The 24,198-nt window shown below is 41.4% G+C and overlaps 1 protein-coding gene across 1 annotated transcript in view; it reads left to right on the top strand.

Moving 5' to 3' along the window:
- ANKRD33B (ankyrin repeat domain 33B) overlaps positions 1 to 23,925 on the top strand; it is a 41,906-nt gene extending 17,981 nt beyond the window's left edge. Inside the window, exons 2-4 of the mRNA XM_083822803.1 lie at positions 9,324 to 9,453; positions 15,354 to 15,494; positions 20,605 to 23,925. Coding sequence (XP_083678929.1) covers positions 9,324 to 9,453; positions 15,354 to 15,494; positions 20,605 to 21,455 — 1,122 coding nt within the window. The 3' untranslated portion in view covers positions 21,456 to 23,925. The remainder of the gene's footprint in view (positions 1 to 9,323; positions 9,454 to 15,353; positions 15,495 to 20,604) is intronic.
- The last annotated feature ends 273 nt before the right edge of the window (positions 23,926 to 24,198 follow it).

The following is a 24,198-nucleotide window of genomic DNA, read 5'->3' on the forward strand; positions in this document are numbered from 1 at the left end:
AGGAGAAAGTTGTGCATTTGTTTCTCACCCAGTGTCAAAATAAAACTTCTAGTTTCCAAAGATTTTGTGAATCATTATTTTTGGAGAGAGCTTCCGAAAAAAACCCCTATGCATTCAAACACTGTTTAGCCTCTTGCAACAGATCTAAGTTAGAGGCAGCCTGTGTCTGAAAGAACATAACAGCAAGAAAAATGCATCTATTGAACACACAGAAGAAGAGCTGAATGATATGCCTTGAAGTCAAGGGAAATATTTTTTGATAGTTACGTTAGCGCACAAAATGTGTTTCACATTGCTTCTGAATATGCTACATAATATGTTTATAAAATGGTGCAAACTCTCCTTTTTAATCTTAAATGTGTGTGAACGGATGAACGGATGTGTGTGTGTATATATATGTGTGCATTTAGAGGCCAGAAGATAAATTAACAGTAGCATCCATAAGGCCCAAGACTTGGAGTTCAGATCTAAACCGATTTCTGCACGTTCCTAAATGTACTGTGCTGAGAGACAGCACTGGACTGAAGTCACATCAGGTCTGGGTTATGCTGTTAGATGATCTGTCCATCATTTTGTTTAGGTCTTAGGGCTTTTGCCTTTTTGGGAAAAACAAAAACAAACAAGCAAAAAATCAAATCAAACAAACAAACAAAAACATACAAAAAACAATGTTTCAATAGTGTAATTGATAGGAAGATAATTATTATAACTCCAGATTTTGAAGTCATTGGAAATTGAGGGATCCCCCAAAATGGTTTCTATGCACTTCTTTCCACAGAAAGTTTGATCCTTATGAAAATCTCTTTTTTTTTCAGTGGTTCCCAGGCTCCCTGCAGCTTTGCACAGCAATCAGCAGGAGCAGTCAGAGCTCCCAGCCTAACTTATTCATGGGGGGGAAGTGTTCAGTGCTGCCCTGTCTTAAATCCATCATTCATTGGAAACACCTGTTCTGAGCAAGGCTTCCTAACCTGCTGTTCATTTTAGGACCCAGAAATGCATTATCCTTGTTTACAGGACTGTTTACGGCCCTTGGAAGCCTTGCTAAATGTTGCATAGGAAGACGGTGAAAGACAAAGATATGAAATTGAGATCAGCTCACCATTCACTGAGTCAGGATCTCTGTTAAAATGAAGTCCATCATTTACATTGTTTTCTGAAGTCAGACCTCTCGCTTCTGCCTTATCAATACCTCCTCCCTTACTTTGAAGCCAGAGAAGACCGACCTGTGTCTAGCACAAACACTGAAAAGCAGGCATAGCAAGGAGGAATGTATAAATTTGGCTGCCATGTATCTTGCATTATTACTGTCAACACCACCAAAACATAGCGCTAACATTTGACGGTATTAACACTGATTACTATGTGCTATAAAACAGTAAAGCTAGGATTAGTAAGGTTGCATTATTTGTCAGGGATCGTCACTTCTTAGTAGCTGTACCTAACATAATGGTCAAAATAAACTGAAAATGTGAAATGTAACCTGATAAAAATACTGTTACTTCCCCTGTCATCTTCCCACAGTATTTTTTGTCCTCTGCAGCCAGGCCCTCAAAAGCAGAATGCAGAACTTTTCCCCAGAAGCAGAATCCTGGTCTGTTTTCAGTGGTATTGAACCCAGAGATAACTTCCTTTTAATGTATGGCTAATGGAAGTAAACTAGCCTAAGGCAACTCTTCTAGATGAACTGTCTGTTCATTTTAAGTACGTTTTATTTTTATTAAACACAATTTCTCTAAAGTTTCCTTACATATTCCTTTTCTACTATTGTACCTTGTTTACTTCTGCTGTGACCATGTCACATACATTGCAAAGATTAATTTTGCATTGATCTGAATACAATGAAAGTAGCTTCTGTTTTCAGTTATGGAACAATGATCCCAGTTCCCTTTATTTCCATATAAATTTCTTCATGATCTTTATAGGTTCTGCTGCACAAGCCTACTGTCACTAGCAATGGCATTTCTCCTACCTGATGGAGCTTAAGTCTGATCGGTACATACCTAATGTAGTCTCACCAGCTGTCACTGTAAAATTATATATTATTTTTACAAATCTTTTCTTTATCATGAATGTGTATACCTGCTAACAACCTGAACAAATAAATTATTTACATATATATATGTGTGTGTATATATATATATATATAAAAACTTGTTTATATTTTCAAGGGAAATTTAATGATTTTTTTTCCATTAAAATTCCTAATTCAAGTGCCCAAAAGTTAAAGTATTCCTGATTTTGTGGTACCTGCAATTTGCTTTTAACTGTGTGTTCAGGTCTTCAGTTCTTTGCTTCAGGCTAGAGTTCAGAGTGGAAACTACAAGAAAACATTTTTCATGCAGTAACATGATTCTGATTGCTTCTGTTTTAAGAATAATCACCAAGTGTCATCTGAACCCACAACAAAACATCTAGCAAGGCGATCCACTCCCCCTTGCAACTCAGCTGTGCCCCTCAGATCTTTTTATTTTTGCAGGGCTATTTCCACTCCTGAATGCACTCTGCTCCTGGCCTCCTGCAGCAAAGAGGATGGCAGAGAGGATGCAGGGGACCAAAATGGCCCTGCTTCTGCTCCATGCAGTACAGCAGTCAGGATGGTGAGGTGCTAGCAAGCACTGGCTGTTGGTCAGGTTATACAACCAAAAAATTTCTTCTGTACTGCAGCAGCCCTCCAGCCCTTTGCACACAGCGTGATTTGGGGGAAGTGCAGGCAGAAGATGGCAAGGATAAAGGAGTGCTTTGCACACTGCGAGAGAAGAAGTGGCCCTCTGTGTCTGAGCCTCCCTTAGGAGATAAAGTGTGGTGAAGGGCTCCTGTACAACCAGCTTGCCTCAAGGGAAGGTCACGAGAACTTCCTGCAGGAGTGAGAAGGAAAAATGCTTGCTGCTTTCTGTGTAACAGTCCTGTTTTCATCTCATTGAGTTCATTTTTCTTGTGTGTTCCTTAGATCCTCGAGCAGCAGCTTCCCAAGGCTTCTGCCAGCTGCTGGTATTGCTAGTAACACTGAAGCCAGTTCAAACTGTACATGTCGTTAAAAAAGAGACATCACACTGCTTTAATTGCCCATTCTTTTTACTTCATTCATTACACAAGTGGCACTGGTTTTGTTGGTTGTGTAATGCAAGCTTTTGCAAGTTCATTCAAAAATGAACTTTCCTGAAACTATTCTTAGAGGTGATTACCGAGATTTAGATTAGATGAGGTTAAGTAAGGGCCTTTGCAGAGATGATACGTATGCTAAACTATCCATTTATTTAAAGACATGTAATGTGACTGATACGACAGGGGTTTATTGTATAAGTGACATAAAACATATCCCACAAAATGGAGGGGGAAAACTGTGGCTCATCATCTTCCTGTCTGAAGACTGTCCAGTGTTTGTTTCTCCTGGAGTGGGATTTGCATTGTAACATAAATCTGTTTGTAATGCTGTGAAGCAAAGGTGGCATTTTTGTGCCTTTCATGTTCAGCTGCTGGAATGGATAGCATCCTTCAAGCTTGCTTTTGGGTACAAAGTTCTGCTTTAGGCTGCTGTGTTCCTCTGCAGATTGCGGAGTTCTGCATGCCGCTGCATCACTTCATGCAGGGATACTCTTTCTGCTTTTGTCTCATTGCTTTCCACCGTGCAAACAGCATCTCCCCAGGCCAGGTGTCTGGGGTTTTGTCCAAACAACAGTTAGACAAAAATCATTTAAATTCCTGATTTTTTTTTCCAGTTTCCAAATGTAAATGTGTATGTGACTAAGCTGTAACAGTTCTTTCTCTCAAAGGTCAGCCTGAATTATTTTGTGCAGATAATGTTGAAGCTTATGCGCCTGATGGATTTCACATAAACACCACTTGACATGGGACTGATGACCTGAATAATTACCTCATCTCAGTCGCCACTGACATAATCAACTAAACCAATTACACTATAAGCTCAAGCCACTTACAAAAGTTTCTCAGATTGTTTTATTTGGACTGGAAGTTTTCATGCATTTTACACAAATTAGTACATAGCCAATAGTGATGCTCAGCACTAAAATTTTACTCTTCGCTAGTATGTAAACGTGTAGTTTCCCTGTTAACTCAAGTTCCACAGAGTTGCAGAGTATTTAATGGAGATCCATATTTCTCTCAGATCATTTTGGGAGATTTCTTTCTTAGTCTGATTATCTTGCCTTATATAATTAAAAAGTGATACACTTTAAGGTTACGTGTAACATGAAATATTACATTTATGAATTATTTTCATTTTCAGAAATTAATAAGAAAAAAATTAAAAACAGCTTTTTATTCCTTTATGTTTTATTGATCTTCCTTTTCTGTTACTCACCATATAGTTTGTGTAATATGCTTTTAACTTAGACATAATTTTTATAGTTCTCCCTGCATATGATTATGGATTGCAGTGAATCATTATCTCATTTAATTGAATTACAGGCTGGTTTAATCATTGCTGTTAAACCAACCTTGCAGAATTGTCATTAATACCATACAGGCTGCACGCAAAGCAAAGCGGACAGTTGTTTATCCTGATGTTTATAAAAAGATGTGAGTAGTGTCAAATGAATCTTCTGCCAGACTAAATTTTTGTTTGGGATAATAAGCAAAAAGCTATAATAATCTGTTCTCATTTTCAGTATCTTGGTGGAAAATATGTTGCCTGAAGAGATTTTTTTAAAAGCTAAAATAATTGTGTGTGGTATGTGATTTGCTCTGATGATCAGCTTGGATTATTTATTGATCCTCTAGTACTTTTTTTTTAAAATCTCTATTATCCATAATGATCTAGTTTACAAATAGCATTACATCTGTAATTTTGTCATAAAATCTGATTTATAAAATTGTCTCCTGAGATACCCACGGTCTCACTTAATCAGACATGTTCCTATATCATTAGCCAACAGAGCTGAGCAAATCAGACTGTTTTTGTAGCGGCAACATTATTTCAGTCTTACATGAAATCAAAGGCACATGAAGAAATGTCAGTTTAAGAGGAATCACAAGTTTCCCAAGACTATCTTGTTCTATTTCAAGCATGAACATTTCAAGTTTATGGTTCTATGGAAAATTTTAATAGAATACATATATTCCAGTTACAGAACAACACTGTGAATCTCTTCGAGTTCTTGAACATGGCTCAAGGAAGACGTTGCAACATCTGGTTAACTTTAGGTAGTCTCATGCCTGAAAATGTCCATTTAAGTATCAACCTAGTGATACTTTATTCAGAATATATGGAAAATCTGTCTTTTATCTCAGGCTGACTACTTTGCTATACATTTTAAATAAAATACTGTTAATTTTGCTCTGTCACTTCAAAACAAAAACGTTAGTTAAATAAAAATAAATACATCATAAAGTATAGAAAAACTGTGCGGCAGCTCTTTGTAGTGCTAAATATTCCACAGAATAAACACAGAGCCCTCCACACCTGGCAGTATCATGGCTTGTAGTTGAAAAACAAACAAACAAACAAACAAACAAAAAGAAACCACCAAACTGTTACTGAGCTCAATGTCACACACGCACAGACACACACACCCTTTATGGGAAACAATCTGCAGTAAATTTTAAGTTGATGTGATGATGGCTCATACTTTCTTGTTTGTCACATGGAGCCTGTACGTGATATTTGAACATGAAATAGTATCTCTTACACGAGTCAGGGAAGCCAGCAGCCCCAGTCTCCTGTAATGAAGAAATCACCTTTCCTACAGTTCAGAGGCATCAATGCTCTTTCGCATTTATGGTCTCCTCAGCTCTTCTTCTGCACAGAGAATTGAAGCAGATTTTTTGCCTGTTGTGTTTCATTGGTCTTGGGGAATGACTGGCAGCAACCCTGGGTGCTGAACAGGAGAGAAGAGGTCTCAGCCAACAAACCAGCCCTTGCAAAGCAGAAATACCGTGCTTGCATGGTGTGACCCACCAATAGCTATTCCTTCAAGTCATTCATTATTATTATTATCACAGAGTCATAGAATCATTAAGGTTGGAAAAGCTCTCCAAGATCATTTGGTCCAACCATCACCCCACTACCAATGTCACCCACTAAACCATGTCCTAGGTATTATCAATCTCTCTTCGAGCAAAGCACACACACCGACCACTTCACAGCTGCCCTAAGACCATTCATACGTGGAGCAGAATAATTGATGCCTTGGTAGAATGTTAGTGAGATAAAGTGTCATATCTTTTGTGAGGATAACCAGATTACTCAGGTTCAGGATTTTCTAGATAAAATTAATTTATACCGCTTTATGTTTATCTTCTGAAAAACATTAAGCGCTCAGCCGTATTTTATTGCAGACTGCTAAGATACAGGCTACTGCTTTACTGACTGCTTCAAAAAGCAATTTGCTGAAGACACTGTCGTATCAGTCGTAATTATTAACTGAGATTTTTGAAAAGAGCTTAAAACATATTAAGGTGGTGGATATTTGGTAGAGGAAGTTAAAAATGCGATGCACTGATTGTGTGTCCTGACTTATCTGCGCTAGTAACTTTCAGCAAGCAGAGTACAGGCAGGGCAAGAAATGGATGCAGGGAGGAAAAAAGAGGGAAAAAGAGCAACCTGAAACCACAAATTTTCATGGTGTCATTGAACTGAGTTTGGGGAAATAACAGTTGAATATGAGGGTTTGTTACAGCTTTCATTCAAAAGCTGCAGCCTCCTGCGACTCGCTTCATACCTAAGGCATTCCTGAGCGCTAGGCCAAGGAGGGCAGTCCTGCAGCACACTGCCTCTCCCACCCACCGTGCCATGAAATGGGGGGGGGGACTCACATCAGCTTTGCAGCCCTGGGCAGTGCTGGGAGGCATGCAGCACTGTAAATGAGTTTTAGAGTCTTGGGCAACTGCTCATCTTGCTGCTCAGCCAGAGGACACAGGTTATGCACTGTTAAATGTTGGGTTGTTGCATTCCTATCCGAGCCACTTCAGATTCACACAACTGTGCCTCAGAAGCGATTTTCCATGTTGCTGCACCCTACCATACCCCGGAAAGCTCCACTCTCCGTTGTCCTTCCTTATCCTTAAGCAAGCAGACTTTTGACGGCGTCTTTGGAAAACTGAGTTTAGAAAACGTTGATACCTAACTAATCTCCTCATTTTGTAAATGCAAATGGTGAATGAGACTGACTTATTCTGAGGTACTTTGTGCCTCATATCTCCTGAAATCAGAATGTCGGTATGTGTTGGGCATGTCTTTAATGCTCTGTTTGTTGGAAATGCCTACCAAAAGTCACCAAATGGTCCCTACACACTGTAGTGCCAAAGCTTGCTTGCAAAAAGAAGAACTAATGCTTGTAATTCTTTTCTTGTCTTACTGCTTGTTTTATTTTTAAAAAGAACAATAAATGAGCTTTTCTTTTCTTTTTTTTCTTTCTTTTTCTTTTCCCTTAGTATCTCGTAAATAACTTTGAAACACAAAATTTTCCTCTGAAAATATTCTGTCAAAATACATCTCAGACACTGAGTGAAACACATTCTTCCCTTAGAGACAATATCTATTTATCTACTCTAAATAATTCACAAGACTTTGCTGAAAATTCCAGTCTCTCCAAGAATTTTTCATTAAACATTAGGATCCCCCTTCTTATCGTCAAGAATTTTAGGCCTCCAAATTATTGTATGCTGAGTTTTCTGATACATTTGTCATTGACATTTTTCTGGATGATTGAGTGGTATTTTAAATCTGCAGAGTTTTTGGATTTGTAAAGACCTATATCCCAAACATTAGGTGAAAAATGAAATTACTAAAGAATTAAAATAATGTTCAAGTCCTTACCAAGTTGTCACTGGCACATTTTTTTTTTCTTTAAAGCTAAGAGTGATTACATTGTAGTAAAACTTGGATGAATCTGAACAGTCCCCAACAAAAGAAATCTTTTAAAGTAATGATCTTACCCAGCGATGCAATTGCAAAATATCGTACGTAGCCTGTGAGCATCCCAAAGACCTGGCATTGCCTCTGTATCTTAATGAAGCTGATTGCGAACTAAATCAAAAGGACTATCCAGAATAATAATGAGCCAGGACACTGAAATATTAATACCTGTTTATCATGGTAATAAATCAGAAGCCATAGCTGTGGTCATTTGGTGACTGTCTCTGCCTCAGCAGTGTCCGCAGGGAAAAGAAATAAAAAGAGCATTGAGGCAAGAGCAGCTTAGAAAAAGGGTGGGGGAGTCAGGCTGGACCATGCAGTATTTTACACTTATAAAGGTTTTAGTTTTTTTTTTTTTAGTTTTATTTCTTTTCAACACCAAGCTCTATTTCCTGCTGCTCATTTGTGGTTGTGAATTGATAGCGAGTCTGCGTGAGTGCATTTTCAGCAGGCAGGGTCACCAGAGAGGCTGAAGTGTATGTCATTTCTCCTACCCTTTCAATAGCCAGATGCTGATGCTACTCTGGAAAGAACTGAGCCACGTGTTGGCCGTGCAGAGGGGCTGCAGGAAGCTTTGGTGCACCTGCAAGTGCCCAGCTCCACACACATCAGCCCCGCACAGGCGAACACTGGGCTACCGAGTCATCCTGACGGCTGGGGATAATGGATTTAATCCCCGTGGTCAAGCAAGGAATCAGGATTATGTACTGTCGTTCCATGTAATTAATGACGACTGTATCTTGATACATTTTAGAGAAACTCGCAGTGTGTTGCCTTTGAGTGAAATGCTAGCTGGACACCAAGCTGAGTTGTAAGGTTCACCTCCTGGCTTGGCTTCCTCCTGGAAGTTTTACAGCTGTCATAAAGCACATGAAACAGGAACTCTAACCTCAATTTTATGTTATTTGTGCTCATCAAAAATGTCAGGTTCTAATGGGAAACCCCAAACCTTTAAGGACAGCAACAGGCAGCACGAACACATGGCTCCTCCCTATTGCTTTCCCTGCAGAGAACAAGTGCTCAATTTTCAGAGGATTAATATTCAAGTTGGGTAGAATTCATCTTACCTGCCTGGTTCATTTTATTATACAATAAAATCTGATTTATTCTCATTTGGATACGGAGTATATAGCTGTATAAGCATGCAACGCTTATAAACAGTTACTTTCCAAGTGGTACAACATAATACCTACTCTCGGAGGTATTTCTGAGGAATGACAAGTGTCACTTGCCAAAGGGCAGAGATAAAAAGCAGTGTTTTGGATCTGAACATTGTGCCTGGAGCTGATGACTAGTTATGCTGATACCTGTTCAGTTCTTCAGCCTAAAAAAAAAAAAAAACACACACACCAAAAAAAACAGCAAATAAAAAGCAGACTACTATGCTGATTTCTCAATGAACTTTTCTGAGTCCAGTAAACCTATATCTCTCTTTATGTTTTGCTTACAGAATGGTCTGATCGTTGCCTGTTACCAGGGGTATGTGGATATCGTAATAGCCTTATCACAATGCCCTCACCTTGATGTGAACTGGCAGGACAACGAAGGGAACACGGCCCTCATCACAGCTGCGCAGGCAGGTAAGGTTCTTTGCCTCGCCTCTTGTACAGGGTCTTAGGAGAAACGTGTGTTGTGAATATTATTTCCAGTATTTTTTTCAAAGCTCTAAAAGACATTAGTCTGTTTAAGGTTATCCTTGCCAAGCCTGCTCCCAAATAAGTCTGTCATGATTTTTTTGAACTAATAAAACTAAAGCAACATTTATCCTAGGGACAAAGAGAGAAAAAGATATACGTTTCTTGTATTTCTAGTTCTTGAATTAAAAATACAGAAAAGCATGCCCCACATGTGCAGTCCTGTATGACATGTGTCCTTTAAGCTTATTTTCCTATGTTTGCTCTGCCAAGCCACCAGCCATCATTGTGGTGGTATAATGCGCTGTTAATGCACAAAACTATGATCTCTTTTTCTCAAGCTTGTTGCACCTTCCTCAATGGGTCTGTACCAACTGCCGGCTGTAGGAAAATGTATCACCATTCAGAAATATCTTAGCTGCTAATACTTTCTTCAACCAGTCCACAGTAAAAAGCAAAAAGCCCTTCTTATAGAGTCTCAGCAGGACTCAGTGGCGACCAGCGCTGATTCTATCACGGACCGGCTGTATTGACATCAGCCGTGTTAATCCTGGTGCAGACTGGAGTGAGAGCAGAGCTTGTCTCCAGGCTGTCTTTTATCCCACCCAGCGTGGTGATATTCTGTCAGCAAGTGTAACAGATCGCATACGTGCGGGGGGTGCTCCCTGAAGCGGTACCGGTTCTAAGTGTACATACACAAAGCAATCTGCTGATTATCTCTGTTAAAACTGTGACAATGAATGTTAAGCCTTTAAGCGAAGCTCTAGCTTTCTTTTTCCAAGTGGTAATAAAATGCTGAAGCATACGGATTAGGAAAAATCTGACCGAGGGGGCTATCCCTTTGTAGTCTAAAAGCCGTCCTCTGGGCCTGCCTGGCTCTGCGTCCATGGGTTCCTTTGCATCCCTCAAGCATGCTCCCCAAAGGCACTTTGTAAGGACTGCACACCGAGTCTCTACCATTTCTTCTCACTGATTAAGAATATGGGAGACCATGGGAAATAATATTGCCTCTCAGAGCCTGCCTGTTCTTCTCTGGCTGGATAGAGGAAACAAATTTCTGTCAGACAACATCAATGGACGTTACAAGATTGGAGTGCTTAGGGTTTGATTTTAACTCAGAAATATTGCCACTAAGAATTTTCACTTAGTAACCAAACTTTGCTCTGTGTTGTACCAAAAAGTGAACGGTGCTAAAGATGTCACTGTGAGACAGGTCTTAAACACTGGAAGAAATAATTGCAACCAGAGTTGCCATGTTCCTGGCAAAGCCATGGGTATAGCAGTTCTCTAAAGAAAGCAGAGAAGTCTGCAAAACTCTCTACTTCTATTTATCTGCCTAGCATGAATCTGGACTATAAAAGTTTTAACATTAATACCGACTCCTTCCTGACCCTTATAACTCATGCTAATAAGCTCAGAATTAATCCGGGGGGCTGACATTGACCTGACTCTGTCTGCCAGCACTTGCTATTGATTCCCGACGCAACTCGAAATGACGGCAGTCAGCAGAAGCTAATGCAAACTCCTAACAACTGGGATGTTTTCCCCTGCCTGCAATAATCCCGAGCTCTGGCGTTGACACCAGTTATTTCATTCATTATCACAAGATACTGCTGTAGCATTAGTACAGATTACCATGTGGTTAACACTGCAATCAGAGGAGCTGCAGTGTGATAGATGCTGCTTAATTACTGCTGAACGTTAAGTATTAACACCGAACAGTGTATTGTAAAGAACTGAAGGCAAAGTCTGTACGATCTTTCCTTTAGTGGTGGGTTTATTCAATTTTTACTCACGGGCCGTGGAAATAATAATATTTCTGCAAAATAAATTATTTTCAGAGATCACTGCTCTTTATGACAAAAATATATGATTTATGAAATATATGATTTATGAAATATATGATTTATGAAAAAAATATTTTTTTTTCTTGTGGAAAGTCTAGTAGCAAACCCACATTCTTTCAGTTAATTGCAAGATGATATCAGGTGGCTTCAGAGAGCACTTCTGGTTTTGTTATGATGCTCTTCTCAGCTGGGCCATCACCTATGGTCTGACCCCAGAAAGCAGCTTTGGGGTGGGAAGAGGCCACAGTCCTGTGGGATTCCTCTGTGGGCTTCATGGGGCTGCATCTGCACAACAGGGCACAGGTGGTGGGGAGACAGCAGGGAAGCCTCTTTCCTTTCACCAGAGGAATTTAAAATCCACACTTGCTTATGCAGGTTCATGGCTGCCTAGACATGCTGCTCCAAACTGAGCGGCAGATTGAAGTAAATAGAATTATTTTAAAGACCAGCTGAAGTCTCAGAAGATAATTGAATTCAGCTCCTTATAGCCATCTGCTTTTGATGACTTTAGATTCACATCTTTCAAAGAACCAATCTTAAACCGAAGGTCTTCTGCATGGGCTGACCTGAAAAAAAGTAGTCTGGAGGGACCAGTGGAAAGCAGTAGGTTCTTAATAAGCTGACTAGTATAGAAAAATAACCACAAACGAAGCACTTAACTGCATGTGTCAATTTCAGTTTAGAAAATCAGTCTGCTTGCTTGCTCTTCTCAATATTTCTTACAGACATGGGATGCTTTCTCAAAGAGAGCTTGCCCTTCAAAGCTGAAAATTTGTTGCAGCCTGCAGGAGATGGTGCCCAGAAATGGGTGCTAAAGCAGAAGCAAAGTCATCACGTGGCAGTATGAGGGCAGCACGGAAAAAATGGGAGATTGATGCAAATGAGTGAATGGAATAACAAGAAGTGGAAAGAGAGGAAGGAAGAAAAGTGGTTACAAAAAAAGGAAAAGGAAATATTATTACATTAAATAGAAACTGCTGATTCTCAGTTTCTCTGTTCACGAGGACATAGTTACATCAGTGGCAACATATGGTAATTGGTATGTTCTGTTATTTACAGAGAGAATTTTATTTGCTCCCTTTTAAAGTATAGATGTTATATGATACAAGATTTTTGGGGCAGGCTTCAGCTCTTCAAACACAAAATCACAAAGTAACCCAATCTCTTTTCGTTAACGAAGACATGAGAACACAACCACCTAAAGCACACAGATCATAAAAGATTCGGTTCCATCTATCCCCCAGAAAGCATTCGCTGCTCATAGACCAAACACAGTCCATGACAGAGCATCTTCCTTACTATGCAGATTATCCTTCTGCCTGTATTACACAGATTATTAGGTAGCATTGTATTCATCATATGTATTCCTTCTGTGGCAGCAATTAAGTGAATTAAGCTATTACAGACATCTGTGCTGATCCCTAAATATGTCTCACAGGGCGAAGAACTGTGCCCTTCGCACGCCGGTTCTGCCAGTGGGTAGATCAGGCTGGCAGACAGCAGGAGCCTGATCCGAATTCAGTACGACCAAACCGGCTGAGGCCATGCTCATTTATTTTAGAGCTGCAAACAGCTTTCAGAGCAGGCTTTAAATCATCGAAGGCTCACCTGGTTTACGATTTAGATACGCGCTTTTGGTTCCTGCAAATGCAGGAGAACTGAAGCAAACGTTGTGGCCTTAAATCAAAAGCATATGACACAGTTTGAACAAAAACTTGGCAGCTCTGAGTTTTGCTTTGAATTTGATATTTGTTTGAACTTGAAATTTGAAGCAAACCTCAGAGGACAGAAACTTCTGCAGATTGTAACTGAAGTGGTTTTCAGGAATCCTTGTGACATGAAACTTCTGAGAATCACAAACCTCTCTTTTTCTTTTTCTTTCTTTCTTTTCTTTTTCTTTTTCTTTTTCTTTTTCTTTTTCTTTTTCTTTTTCTTTTTCTTTTTCTTTTTCTTTTTCTTTTTCTTTTTCTTTTTCTTTTTCTTTTTCTTTTTCTTTTTCTTTTTCTTTTTCTTTTTCTTTTTCTTTTTCTTTTTCTTTTTCTTTTTCTTTTTCTCTTTCTCTTTCTCTTTCTCTTTCTCCTTTCTCTTTCTCTTTCTCCTTTCTCTTTCTCCTTTCTCTTTCTCTCTTTTTTTTTGGTTGTTTTTTTTTGTTATTTCATTGCTGAGTTTTGTTTTTTCTTCTCCCCATATCATGAGGCCATCTGTAGTCCCCTGGAGAGTTTTGCACGAACAAGGTCTCTCAGGATTGACTCTTAGGATCACCCTAGATTTGCAAAACATCTCTTACTGCAGCTATGGTTTTGGCAAAGGGAAGAACATCTTTAATAATGTAATAAGTGCTGAAAAATCTTCCTTTTTATTATTTCTCCTTGTTTCAGTTCCTGTCTCCAATTTCTGTGGTAGAAAAGCATTATTTCAGCTGTTCCAAAACCATCCTGAAGGACACTGTACATGAACAAAATAGAGCAAGTCCTGCAAAACAATTCGGGAACAAAGATTCTCCTGGTAGTAACTGATATCCTGTCAGGATCTGGTCTCACGCCATAAAGTCAGTGAAGCTGAAGCCTCTGTGTTGAGTAAGCAGGACCGGGTCACTTGATCCTGCCATGAACCCAGATCACTTTTGCTTTGTTCAGTTTGCTGTATCTTTATGTTTCATTTGCATCAAACTGGGAGCTCTTCACCTGATTTTCCCTGACTCTGGCATTGTCCAACTGATCTGTGCTCAAGTTTCAGCAGAGTTTCCAGTTATGCAGCAAGGTAGCAGAGTCCAGCAAATTCTAGGAGAACAAGAGTAACACCTATGAAACATCTTAAATTAATTGGTAAAGGTTTTCTTAACTTGCTTTCCAAAGTGAGTGCAGGACTGTGTCGGAACAAAGCAATGGCTGATGAAATCTGCACCTGATGTGACACCACAGACTTTAAAAATCGTCCTGTATGAATTATAATCTGTTTCAGTAACATTTGTAGATGAATTTGAGTGACACGCATCACAGAATATTCAGCTGGACTGCAGAGTGAGATGAGAGAATATTTTTACAGCTCCTGGTAATTAAATTGTGATTGTTGCAGCTGCCTGACAGACTGCGTTATTTTATAAAGCGTCAAAGCATCATAAAATGAATGACAAGTGAGGGAAAAGCTGTTTTGGATGACTCATAATGGCACTAGATATTTTTTCCTGTTCTGATAGTCCAATTATAATGGCTTGATGTTTTAATCGGTCTTCCCACCATCTAGCCAGAGACACCTTCAGCTACTCAGCACACCCTTGCTGACACCAGTTATCCGGGCTCACGAGGCACATGAATGGCAGTAACAGTTGCTTTTAGTAAGAGAACTTCAGTTGTTCATTTTGCTACCAACATTGAAGAGCAGACCCATTTTCCTGTTGCTGGAGCAAGTGACTTTACATGGTCAGATGGAAAAATAAAAGCGTGGGATTCAAAGCAGAACATTTATTTGTCTAGTATCAGGCCTGAAATGGTTTGTTAGTAGTGTTGACTGGAACTACCACAAGTAATTGCATCTTAATGGAGCACTGTGAAGGTAAGGCTCAAATTTACCAGAGGAGTGAAAAAGCTGAATCTTTGCAACCACTTTCCCCAGGGGACAGGCAGTACTACCCATTGATCCAAGAAACTGAGGCCCCTTGCAACCTCAAAGTGACCACTTCTGGCCTTTAATTATGCCTTTACCTCAGATTGATTTCCGGAGAGAGGAACCCCCCACTGAGAGCAGCTTGAGGGAAGATGGGAGCCCAGGTTTCCAGGCTCCTATCCCAACACTCTTGCCACAAGACAGTGCCATCTAATGCTAAAGCTAGTGACTGCAGTGATCAGAAAAGGACATGAGGAAAACAGATCTCATAAATTGTCTGTATTTTTCCAGTTTCCAAACCTGCAGGATAGATTTTTGATTTGACCTTGAGACTGCCTCTTAATTCTGTGGTGGATTTTCTCTGTTTTTTTTTTTTTTTTTTCTATTTCTTTAAAGGGCACATAACCATTACAAACTACTTGTTGAACTATTTTCCCGGGCTTGACATTGAGAAGAGGAACGTGTTCGGATTCACAGCACTGATGAAATCTGCAATGCAGGGACGAACAGAATGTGTGAAAGCCTTGATGTTGGCAGGTATGCAAAACACTTTGCTGCTTCTTCTTCATCATCTAACTGTAAATACAAGACGGGCACACACAAGCAACAACAAAAATTGCCTCTTGATGTGTGTATTCTGAGAGGCTTGGTGCAGCCTCCCCTGGAAATGGGTGCAGACTTCAACGAAATTGTAGGCAAGGAGGTGAAGCCACATGCTGCAGGAGGAAGAGTGCTCTGCTTGTCTGTGGAACCTCATCCATGAACTCTCCAGGTACTCTCAGTGTCATATTTGTTGTCTCCAGGAGAGGTCAGGGAATGTGATCACTGAGATTTGTAGATGGTGAGCTAATGAAATTTGTGACACAGCTGGGAAAGACATGCAGATCTCTTGCTGCCAGCTGCTGTGGCTGTGATGGTGCAGGGGTGGGTGACGGTAGTGTAACCACAGGGCTCCGTGGCTGGACATCCACGTCTCCCTCCAGCCATGGAGTAGGGAGTTTTGGGTGCAGGGTTCACAACCCACCAGGGATATTGGTGGGAAATTTGGCAATATAGGGAGAAACCTCTCTTTCTAGCCCCCCTACAGAGTTATGTCTCAAGGTTTATGAGTAATGGTGCCAGAAAGTCTGTACGAGCTGCAGGGAGGGAATCGCAGCCCAAGGAGTGAGGAAGTCCAGCTCCCTACCCACCTGCCTCTTTGCATCCGTGAACAGGAAATATGTTTCTCGTTGTTGGCCCTAGACTTTGCAGCTGAATTTCCAGCTGTAGTCATAGTGAGGTGAAGAGCTCCTGGAGAGGAAACCTGGAAGGGTGAGAGGCACTGGGGCAACATCCTCTACAGGAGCAGTACCAGACCGCTGGCAGGGCTGTACAGCACCTTTTAGCCACAATATTGGATGCTTCTGTTGTGTTATTAATATATAAATTATTAGTTCACGAGTATATAAGTGTATTAGTATATTTCATTGCAGGTATTTGGCACAAATCAAATTTTACGGACATGATAATAGATAACTTAGGAACATCATTGCTATTTAGACCAAAAATCCTACAGGTCCATTTCATTGTAGACTGAGATGTTGAATGGGTAGTTTATTTCAGCTATTTTGCTGTCACAGAAGTCTAACCCTTCATAATTTGAGTGTTTTAAGTAGAAAGCATTTGTCAAGCATAGTGATATTACTTTCATAATATCCAGTGTATAGATGTTGATATGGCACAGAAAATGCTTGAATGATATAGTAACTGATGTTATTTTCTCCAAGATTCTCTAGCTTTTTACACTGGAATCAAGGTTTTGGATTCAGATCAGTCACTTTGGAGCTAAATTTTTATAAATAAAAATTATAAAATGACTGTTAGAGCACTGCTAAACACAGATGCAGTTTCTGGACTAATATCTACTTTGTGCAGATGCTAGTTCAGAATTTTCCAGTGGCTGCTACGAATTATCACTTAAAATGAAACTTCAGTCGCCAGACCTTAAAACTTATCAAATTGACCTGACAGTGTCATGGCTTTCTATTACTACCATTGGAGATCTGATGGAAACTTGTTCTTTCTGTTTTGGTCACTAGAAGCTATTTTATAACCTTTCCATTTTTTTATATAACTCAGTCCAAGTTATTGTATTTCTTGTACAAAAAGTATCAATATCAAAGTTGAATATATGGTTGCTGACTCTGTCATCTGGATAGCCACCTTCTCTTTTTCATGTTATTTAAGCAAACAGAAGAGTGGGAAGAACAAACCTTCAGCCAGCCAGAAAATAGGTTTGTTAGCCTCCTATCAGGTTTACCTACAGAAAGTTATATTGGGCTGTTTGTTCATTATGGATAGTGAGGATACATACATTGGCTAAAGAGTAAAGGATTAATACACTCCGAGTTTCTAAACTGCAGTTTACTTAAATGTTTTAGTAAGTATTTTGCAGGTCCACACATTTTCAGCTTAAAATAGGGACTTAAAACAGAGGAAGTGTGGTAAATTGCCTGCACCCATTTTAATATCTGATTATTGTTTAGCATTGGACAGTCTGGTGAAACGTAGGCAGGGAGCAGCTCATTCAGAATGGATTTAGACATAGTTGAAGGGAACTGAGTGGCTGCCAGCAATAAAGTGCCAGTTTGGTGAAAAAGGTGAAATAAATCATTACTGAAAGATCTGGGGAAAAAACAGTTTCACAAATAAAACAACCCCTCAGCTTCTAGCTAAATTCTATGTTAAAAGAATACTTGGAGATAAAGGGTCAAAGCACCCATTATCAGCCATGGGCCTACGTGCAGAACCTATGCCTGTAGTACAGCTACAGAACAGGCGTGTGTCTTGAAAAAAAGAGTTAGAGCCAGGCTGTTTTTAACCCCAGTATCTGCTTAATGGCTTGGGTAAAATCTCTGTTTTCTGGCACCTACTTAGGGCAATACAGGAGGTCAGTAAAGGAAAATAACTCACCTTTCCAGCTGCCCAAGTAGGATTTAACAATCAGATGGAGAAGAGGCAGCAGCAGAGCGTGACAGATGGCTAGAGCTGGATTTTCAAAGTGACTGCTCTTCCTGAAACTTGTGCTCCTGGAGGGTAGCCAAGGTCAATCACTACACGACGAAGATGTGCTGAGACACTTGGCCGTAATGTCTGCTCTTTCAAAGCGAGCCTTTGGAACATGTGGATTTGCTGTTTGGGAATGCAAAGCGAGTAAGAGAGGACCCGAGCTGCTCACGGGCAGTTTGTCACAGGCTGCTGCACGGCCAGGACCGCAGCGCTGCCAGCAGCCAGCCAGCCAGAGAGCCCGGGCAGGAGCACAGAAATGCCAGCCATAATTCACCACACGAGACCCATCGCGATCTCCAGTGTACACTGAGTGCTGCTTTAGTAAAGCCACTGGAGTGGCAGTGGATCTAGAGACTGGGCTTTAAATACTGTGTGTGAAACAGCTCGGTGACAGATGCCTGTCTTTCTGAGCTCTCCCGCTCCCTGTCATTAAACTCAGCTCCCTCCTGGGAAAGCTGTCCTATGGTTTCGCTTTCGTCTTTTTAATCTGATGTCTATTCCTAAGCCATGTGCTGTCTTGGGAATTCCCGAGTCTGAGGAATATTCTGGAGCTAAGAGCTCCCCAACCCACAGCCCTGCTTCTTGCACGTCTTCTGAGTTACCATGCGTGAGCCTCTGTGACTCTGTGCTGGAAAGGCCCTGCTCCTCCCTACCCCTGTCCTGCTGAGCCAGCTCAGCAATGCTTCTTAAGCATCTGCAGTGGTGTTCAGCACCTCCAGGCCCACCACAATCCTTTCAGAGGAAATAGAGGGGGACTCAAGCCCCCACCCTTAGTGTGAGTGTTGTCTGAAGGGAATCGCAGAGCTGATCTTGAAGTTCCCTCTTTCTCTGGGCCCTTCAGCATGGCAACGCCAAGCAAAAGGGGCCTGGTTACCTATCAGGAAACCCACTAGGGTCTGATGGGGGGTCTGAGATGGAGAGCCGAAACTGTGGCTGTCTAGTTAATACTTAAAAAGGGACAAGACTATTCATGTCTCTTGCAGGTGACACGTTCTGTTGAATGACACCTTTGTTTAGAAATGCCTCTGGATTTGTACAGAAAATCAATACCACTGTAGTAAATCACTCCTTAGAGAGATTTTGTGATACAAGTTACAAAGTCAGCACTGATTTTTGTTGAAAGATCAAGATTTCCGTACTCTGTAGTATTGTTTCTCTACACAAAGTTTCCAAAATACCTGGGGACACATCTGTCAGGGATCAGCAAGTGTGGGCTTCACCTCAGAGGAAGGTGAGCCAAGGGTGACAGCAAGGCACACAGAGAAGACGCTAGTTTCACCGGCAAAGGTACTTCTTTAAGAAATGGAGCAGGTCTGGTGGGAACAACCAGGGTCAGCCTGTACTGCAGTGGCTGCCAGGCAGGCCTGTGGTGACAAGGCAAATCCATAGAGTCAAGGCCTGAGGTCAGACCAGGAGCCAAGCCTGCAGGTCAAGGTCCAGACCAGCAGGGCACGAGGCCAGAGACAGCTACAACACAGCTCAGGCAAGGACCAGAGCTGAGAGTCTGAGCTTGAATGCAGCCACCAAGCAAAGACAGGGAACCCCCAGTGACACTTCTCACAGCACCTTCTCACACAGCTGTTTTTGTCTGGGACTCGTCCAGGGTGCCACAGCTGCAGCATATCAGAGCTGGCACTTATTTTTCTTGAAGATAATTGTAAACAGCTGTCTTCACCTCTTGCCTGCTTACAACCAGAGAATACTGTTCCTTAAAACGTATATTTAGACACAGTTGCTTTAGCTCCTACTTTTTCTTTAGTAAATCCATGGCTGTTATGTGTACAACAAAGAAACATCTTCCACATAGTTTGCCGTGTTCACAGTCAGCTCTCGTGGGAAGGAGTGCAGACACAGGCAAATGTTAAGAAGGTGACAGGAAAAGTGGCTAGCCTGAAAGGAGAGTCAGGGATAGGAAATTTGTGTAGGGTGGTTTCAAGAACAAGCTAGTGAAGCGGGTGGACATGTTTTTGTGTGCCTTTTTCCGTCCTCCCCTCATTGGTTTGTCTGTAGCTTCTGTTGTCGTGAATATCTTCAAATCCAGCTGCCTTTGAGCTCTCACAATCCTTTCTTCAGTCCACAGCTAATGAACTGTTGGACTTGATTAAATCTTCCTCTTCTTTGCCTCCTTCCAGCCTGGGCCCCATGCTTGACTCTTTGAAGTGCTTTTTCTTGGAGCAGTCATTTCAAACTTCACTTAAACTACATTTAAATCAAGATCAACTTATTTGCTTAGGGTGCCTCCTTCCATCCACAGTCCAACCTGAGAAAAATAGTTTATCATGATGTTTCTCTAGCCTTTTCCCCAGGTCTCAGCCTCTGCACGCTTCTATTTCCCAAAGCAATGTGACAGAATGTCTTATCTTTTGTGCCAAGATCTGTGTAGGTCAATTATGCGTTGACTGTTTGAGAATGGTGCTTCAGCTGGCAGAGAAGAAGTCAAAAGTTGTAGCCTGTTCATTTTTTAGCTTAAACCTTTTTCAATATACTCAGAGGTTATCTATAGTACCAGTGATACACATAAACCAAAACTGAATATGAAAGTGCTCACAAGTATGGGAAGTTTTGTTAATTAACAGTATTTGTTTTTCTTTTCCTTGAGGGGCCAATGTTCACTCGACTGACCCAAGCCGTGGACTGACTTCGTGGGAATGGGCTTGTTACACAGGAAGATCAGAATCTGCCTTCATCATGCAAAAGCTGATGGATAGGCCATGCCCAGAACAGTTATGTGATCAATACAAACCAGAATGGCCAAAGATGAAGGAACTCCTTGCCAAGGCTGCGGAGCCAAAGACCTGTTTGCAGAGGATTTCTGAGTGCATGAGGTCAGCTGTCTCATTCCGGGCTTTCCATGGCCCAGAAGAAGATGGGGTCCTTGATCACATGGTGAAGGTGACCACAAGTTTAGGCAGCCCTTTCATTGCTCTGTCATGCAGGACTGTGTGCCCAGGAAGCCCACCTTCTGTGGGAAAACGCAGACTGGCTGTGCAGGAAATCCTTAGGAAGCAGAGAGCCGAGGAGATCCGATCCCTGGACAAAGACCATGTTAGCAGCTATGAGAAATTATTTCAGAACTCCAAAATCACATTGATCCCCAAGAAGAAGGACCGGCGAGCCAGTCTGCAGCCCGTCAGCCTTGCAGTGTCTCAAGTGAACACTATAGCCACCAGGAAAACAAGCCTCTTGCCGCTCCACCTGCTCAGACGGAGCAGTGTGAGACCAGGATTTGTCATCCCCAAAGTCCGTATCAGCAAGGCTCCTCCTCCCACCTTCCAGCCAGAAAAGGCGAGAAGGAGGAGCAGTGCTAAAGATGACCCCTATTTGCAGATTCCTAAATGGAGGTACAAGGAGCTAAAAGAAGAGCGGAAGAAGGCAGAGGAACAGGAGAAGAAAAGAGCCGAAGAGGCTCAAAAACAGAGGCAGGTGTCTCCTGCCAGATCCAGGACCTGATTTAATGGCAGTGAGGAAGGTTTGAGAGCCATTAGTCTTGTTATCTCAGCAAGATAACAGACTGCATGCCATCATGCATGCCTGCTGTTGCTGGAGCTGGAATACTGAGCAATGGCCTTTACAGTGCATAAACAGGGCAAGGGCTATGCCTCGGTGTGTCTGATCATGGACGTGAAGGTACTTTGGGGTGGGAGACAGAAAAGTTTACCTGTCTACTCTTGATAGGAAGTTTAAGTGGTGCCATCCTTTTATGGTTTCCTTTTTTTCCAGTTCCATGTGAATGACAGAGGAGCAGCTTGAAAAACAACATGTGTGAAAGGATCATATTTTGTGTTTGTTCATTTTGTAATGGACAAAATTGAGGAGTTGTGTTTTTGACACTAGATATTTTTCCTCTCCTTGTATAGGTAGACATATTTCAAATTTTTATAGTAATAAGGAAAAGTTTAAAATATACCACAGAGTCTCAGTGGGCAGTGAAAATCCAATCCTATAATTGTTTTGAATATACCAAGCACTTTATATTATATTAATACAGTAATCAAAGTTTAAGACAGTATAGATATTAAACTGTACAGCTCTATATGGTCTGTATGGATACAATTCTTAATGATATTGTTTTGTTGAGTATAAAGAAGGGCTGTATATGAAATATTTCTATAGTTGAGGTATTCACATCCTCTGCAGATATAAATCAGGGGCAAGGACTGATTTCTTTGGAGCAACAGAGAAGCTGAACTAATTTTTGTATGCCACAGTCACCTAACATTTGCCTCCCCCATTAAGTTTCCCTGAATCCACTATCTGTTGTCTCCTCTTTAGTCTCAGGGATTTCTTTGTCACTGAATTTAACTGTGAAATGAGGGAGATGGTGAACCACAGGTGGGCTTTATATATATATATATATATATATATATATATATATATATATATTTAAATTCCTATTTAAAAAATAAAACCACCAGGTTTATTGTGTCTACTCTAGGACCTTTTTGCATTATAGCCAGGACAGAATAATCATGCAACTTCTGGAAATTCAAGCAATTTTCTGAGGTATCAAGTCTAGCCATATGCTATGAAAATCCAGTCAGTATCAGGCAGCTCAGCCACTGATATTTGGAAATCATGGCTGGATTCGTTGTGAGCTTTGATATTACGCACCTGGGTGCCCACAGAAGGCAGGACACTACTCCACTTTCTCAACACTGGAAGAAAACACTCCCTAGCACTGAAGGTAAAGCAGGAATGGACCATGATGGTCCACAGTAAAAGACTGCCACATCAGACATCCTGTCCCAGACCCTGAAGCCCACTGGATATGTGGGGACGCACTGTCCTCACGATCCAAAGACTCTAAGAGCCATTCTCCCATCCCCAAACTTGGTTTAAATTGTTGGGTTGGCCAGGGCAGCACACTGTGCTTACAGAAACACATCATTTAACTTGCTGCTTACTTAAAAAAAAAGAAAAAAAAAAAAAGAGCACATTCATAACGGTGGAAGTCAAAAGCAAAAAGCAGATGCTACAGTAAATGTCCATATTTTTGCTCAGGCTTTGCTCCTGTTTGATAAGAAATGGGCTGTGGTGTGTTCTCCTCATGGGGTTGTTCTGCTGGAGCCCAGGCTGACCACAGCTGCTGCTCTGACCAGCTTCTTCCAACAACTAAATACAGAGAAAACATTTACACCCTTTACTCCCACAGCACAAAGGCTGGCCAGAGTCTCACTGAACATGTAAAGAAACTGTACGTGTCATGGGAGAAATAAATTCAATCGATTGCAAACTGGTGCCCAGGCTGGTATTGCTAGCTAGCAGGGCTGGGGTCAGGTCTCCACAGAGGTTACAGCAGACTCGTGAAACAAGGATTTTCCACAGATCCTGTTCTTTGTCCATCTTGCTGGAATAGCTGTGCTGGCTAGGCTGCTTTGCCAGATAGCCCTCCAGCCCAGAGCTGATGGAATAAGCACCCTGCTAATAAACCTCTCCAGCACTATGAATATAAAGAGGATTTGGGTCTGTGACTGCATCAGTTCTGTGCAATTCATAGGCACTAATGTTGTAATAGGTTTTCTGTGACCAGAATATGAGGTAGAAGCTGAACTCATTTCTCTGGAGGGTAAGAAGATGCCCTTTTAGCCATCTGTGGCAGAGATGCCAGGATGGATTTTGATGTGGTACACTGTGTTGAATGGTTTAACTACTAATTTCTGCTTACTGCCAGCCCAGTGTACTTAAGATTTAGCATTCAGATTCAGCGTTGAAAAGCAACCTGTGCTGCAGGTGAATTTGCACTCTCAGGACCACTTGCAGGAGACACACAGTTGCCAGGTGCTCTCAGGGATTAACATACAGTGTGTTAGACACAGGGGCTGAAAATGAAGCCTGTTTTCTAACCCTTTGTACTTCACTGTGTAAATGTGTATAAATACGTGGTGTTTCCATTAAAAAGAGGCACAAGCTGTTGAACTTATCTGGTGACCTTATTCTTCAGAGAGCAGTGGGGAAGTCGCCTGCCACTCCTCAGTGCAGGGGAGCAGGGAGGGGCAGGGGCACAGCTGCCAGGCGGTGGAGGAGGAGGGAGAGCTCCCTGGCACAAGCTTGGCAGCTCCAAATGACATCTCTCTGGGTGAAACGCAGAGGCGACACCCCCTGACAGGTGTCTGTGTTTCTTCAGAGCCCCAAAGAAAGGAGCCTGGGCAGTTTTTTGGGTGTTCAGGAAGGTCCCAGCCCGTCCCCTCACGCT

The sequence above is a fragment of the Anser anser genome (genome assembly GCF_964211835.1).
Source record: "Anser anser genome assembly, chromosome: 2".
In the NCBI taxonomy this organism is placed as follows: Eukaryota; Metazoa; Chordata; class Aves; order Anseriformes; family Anatidae; genus Anser; species Anser anser.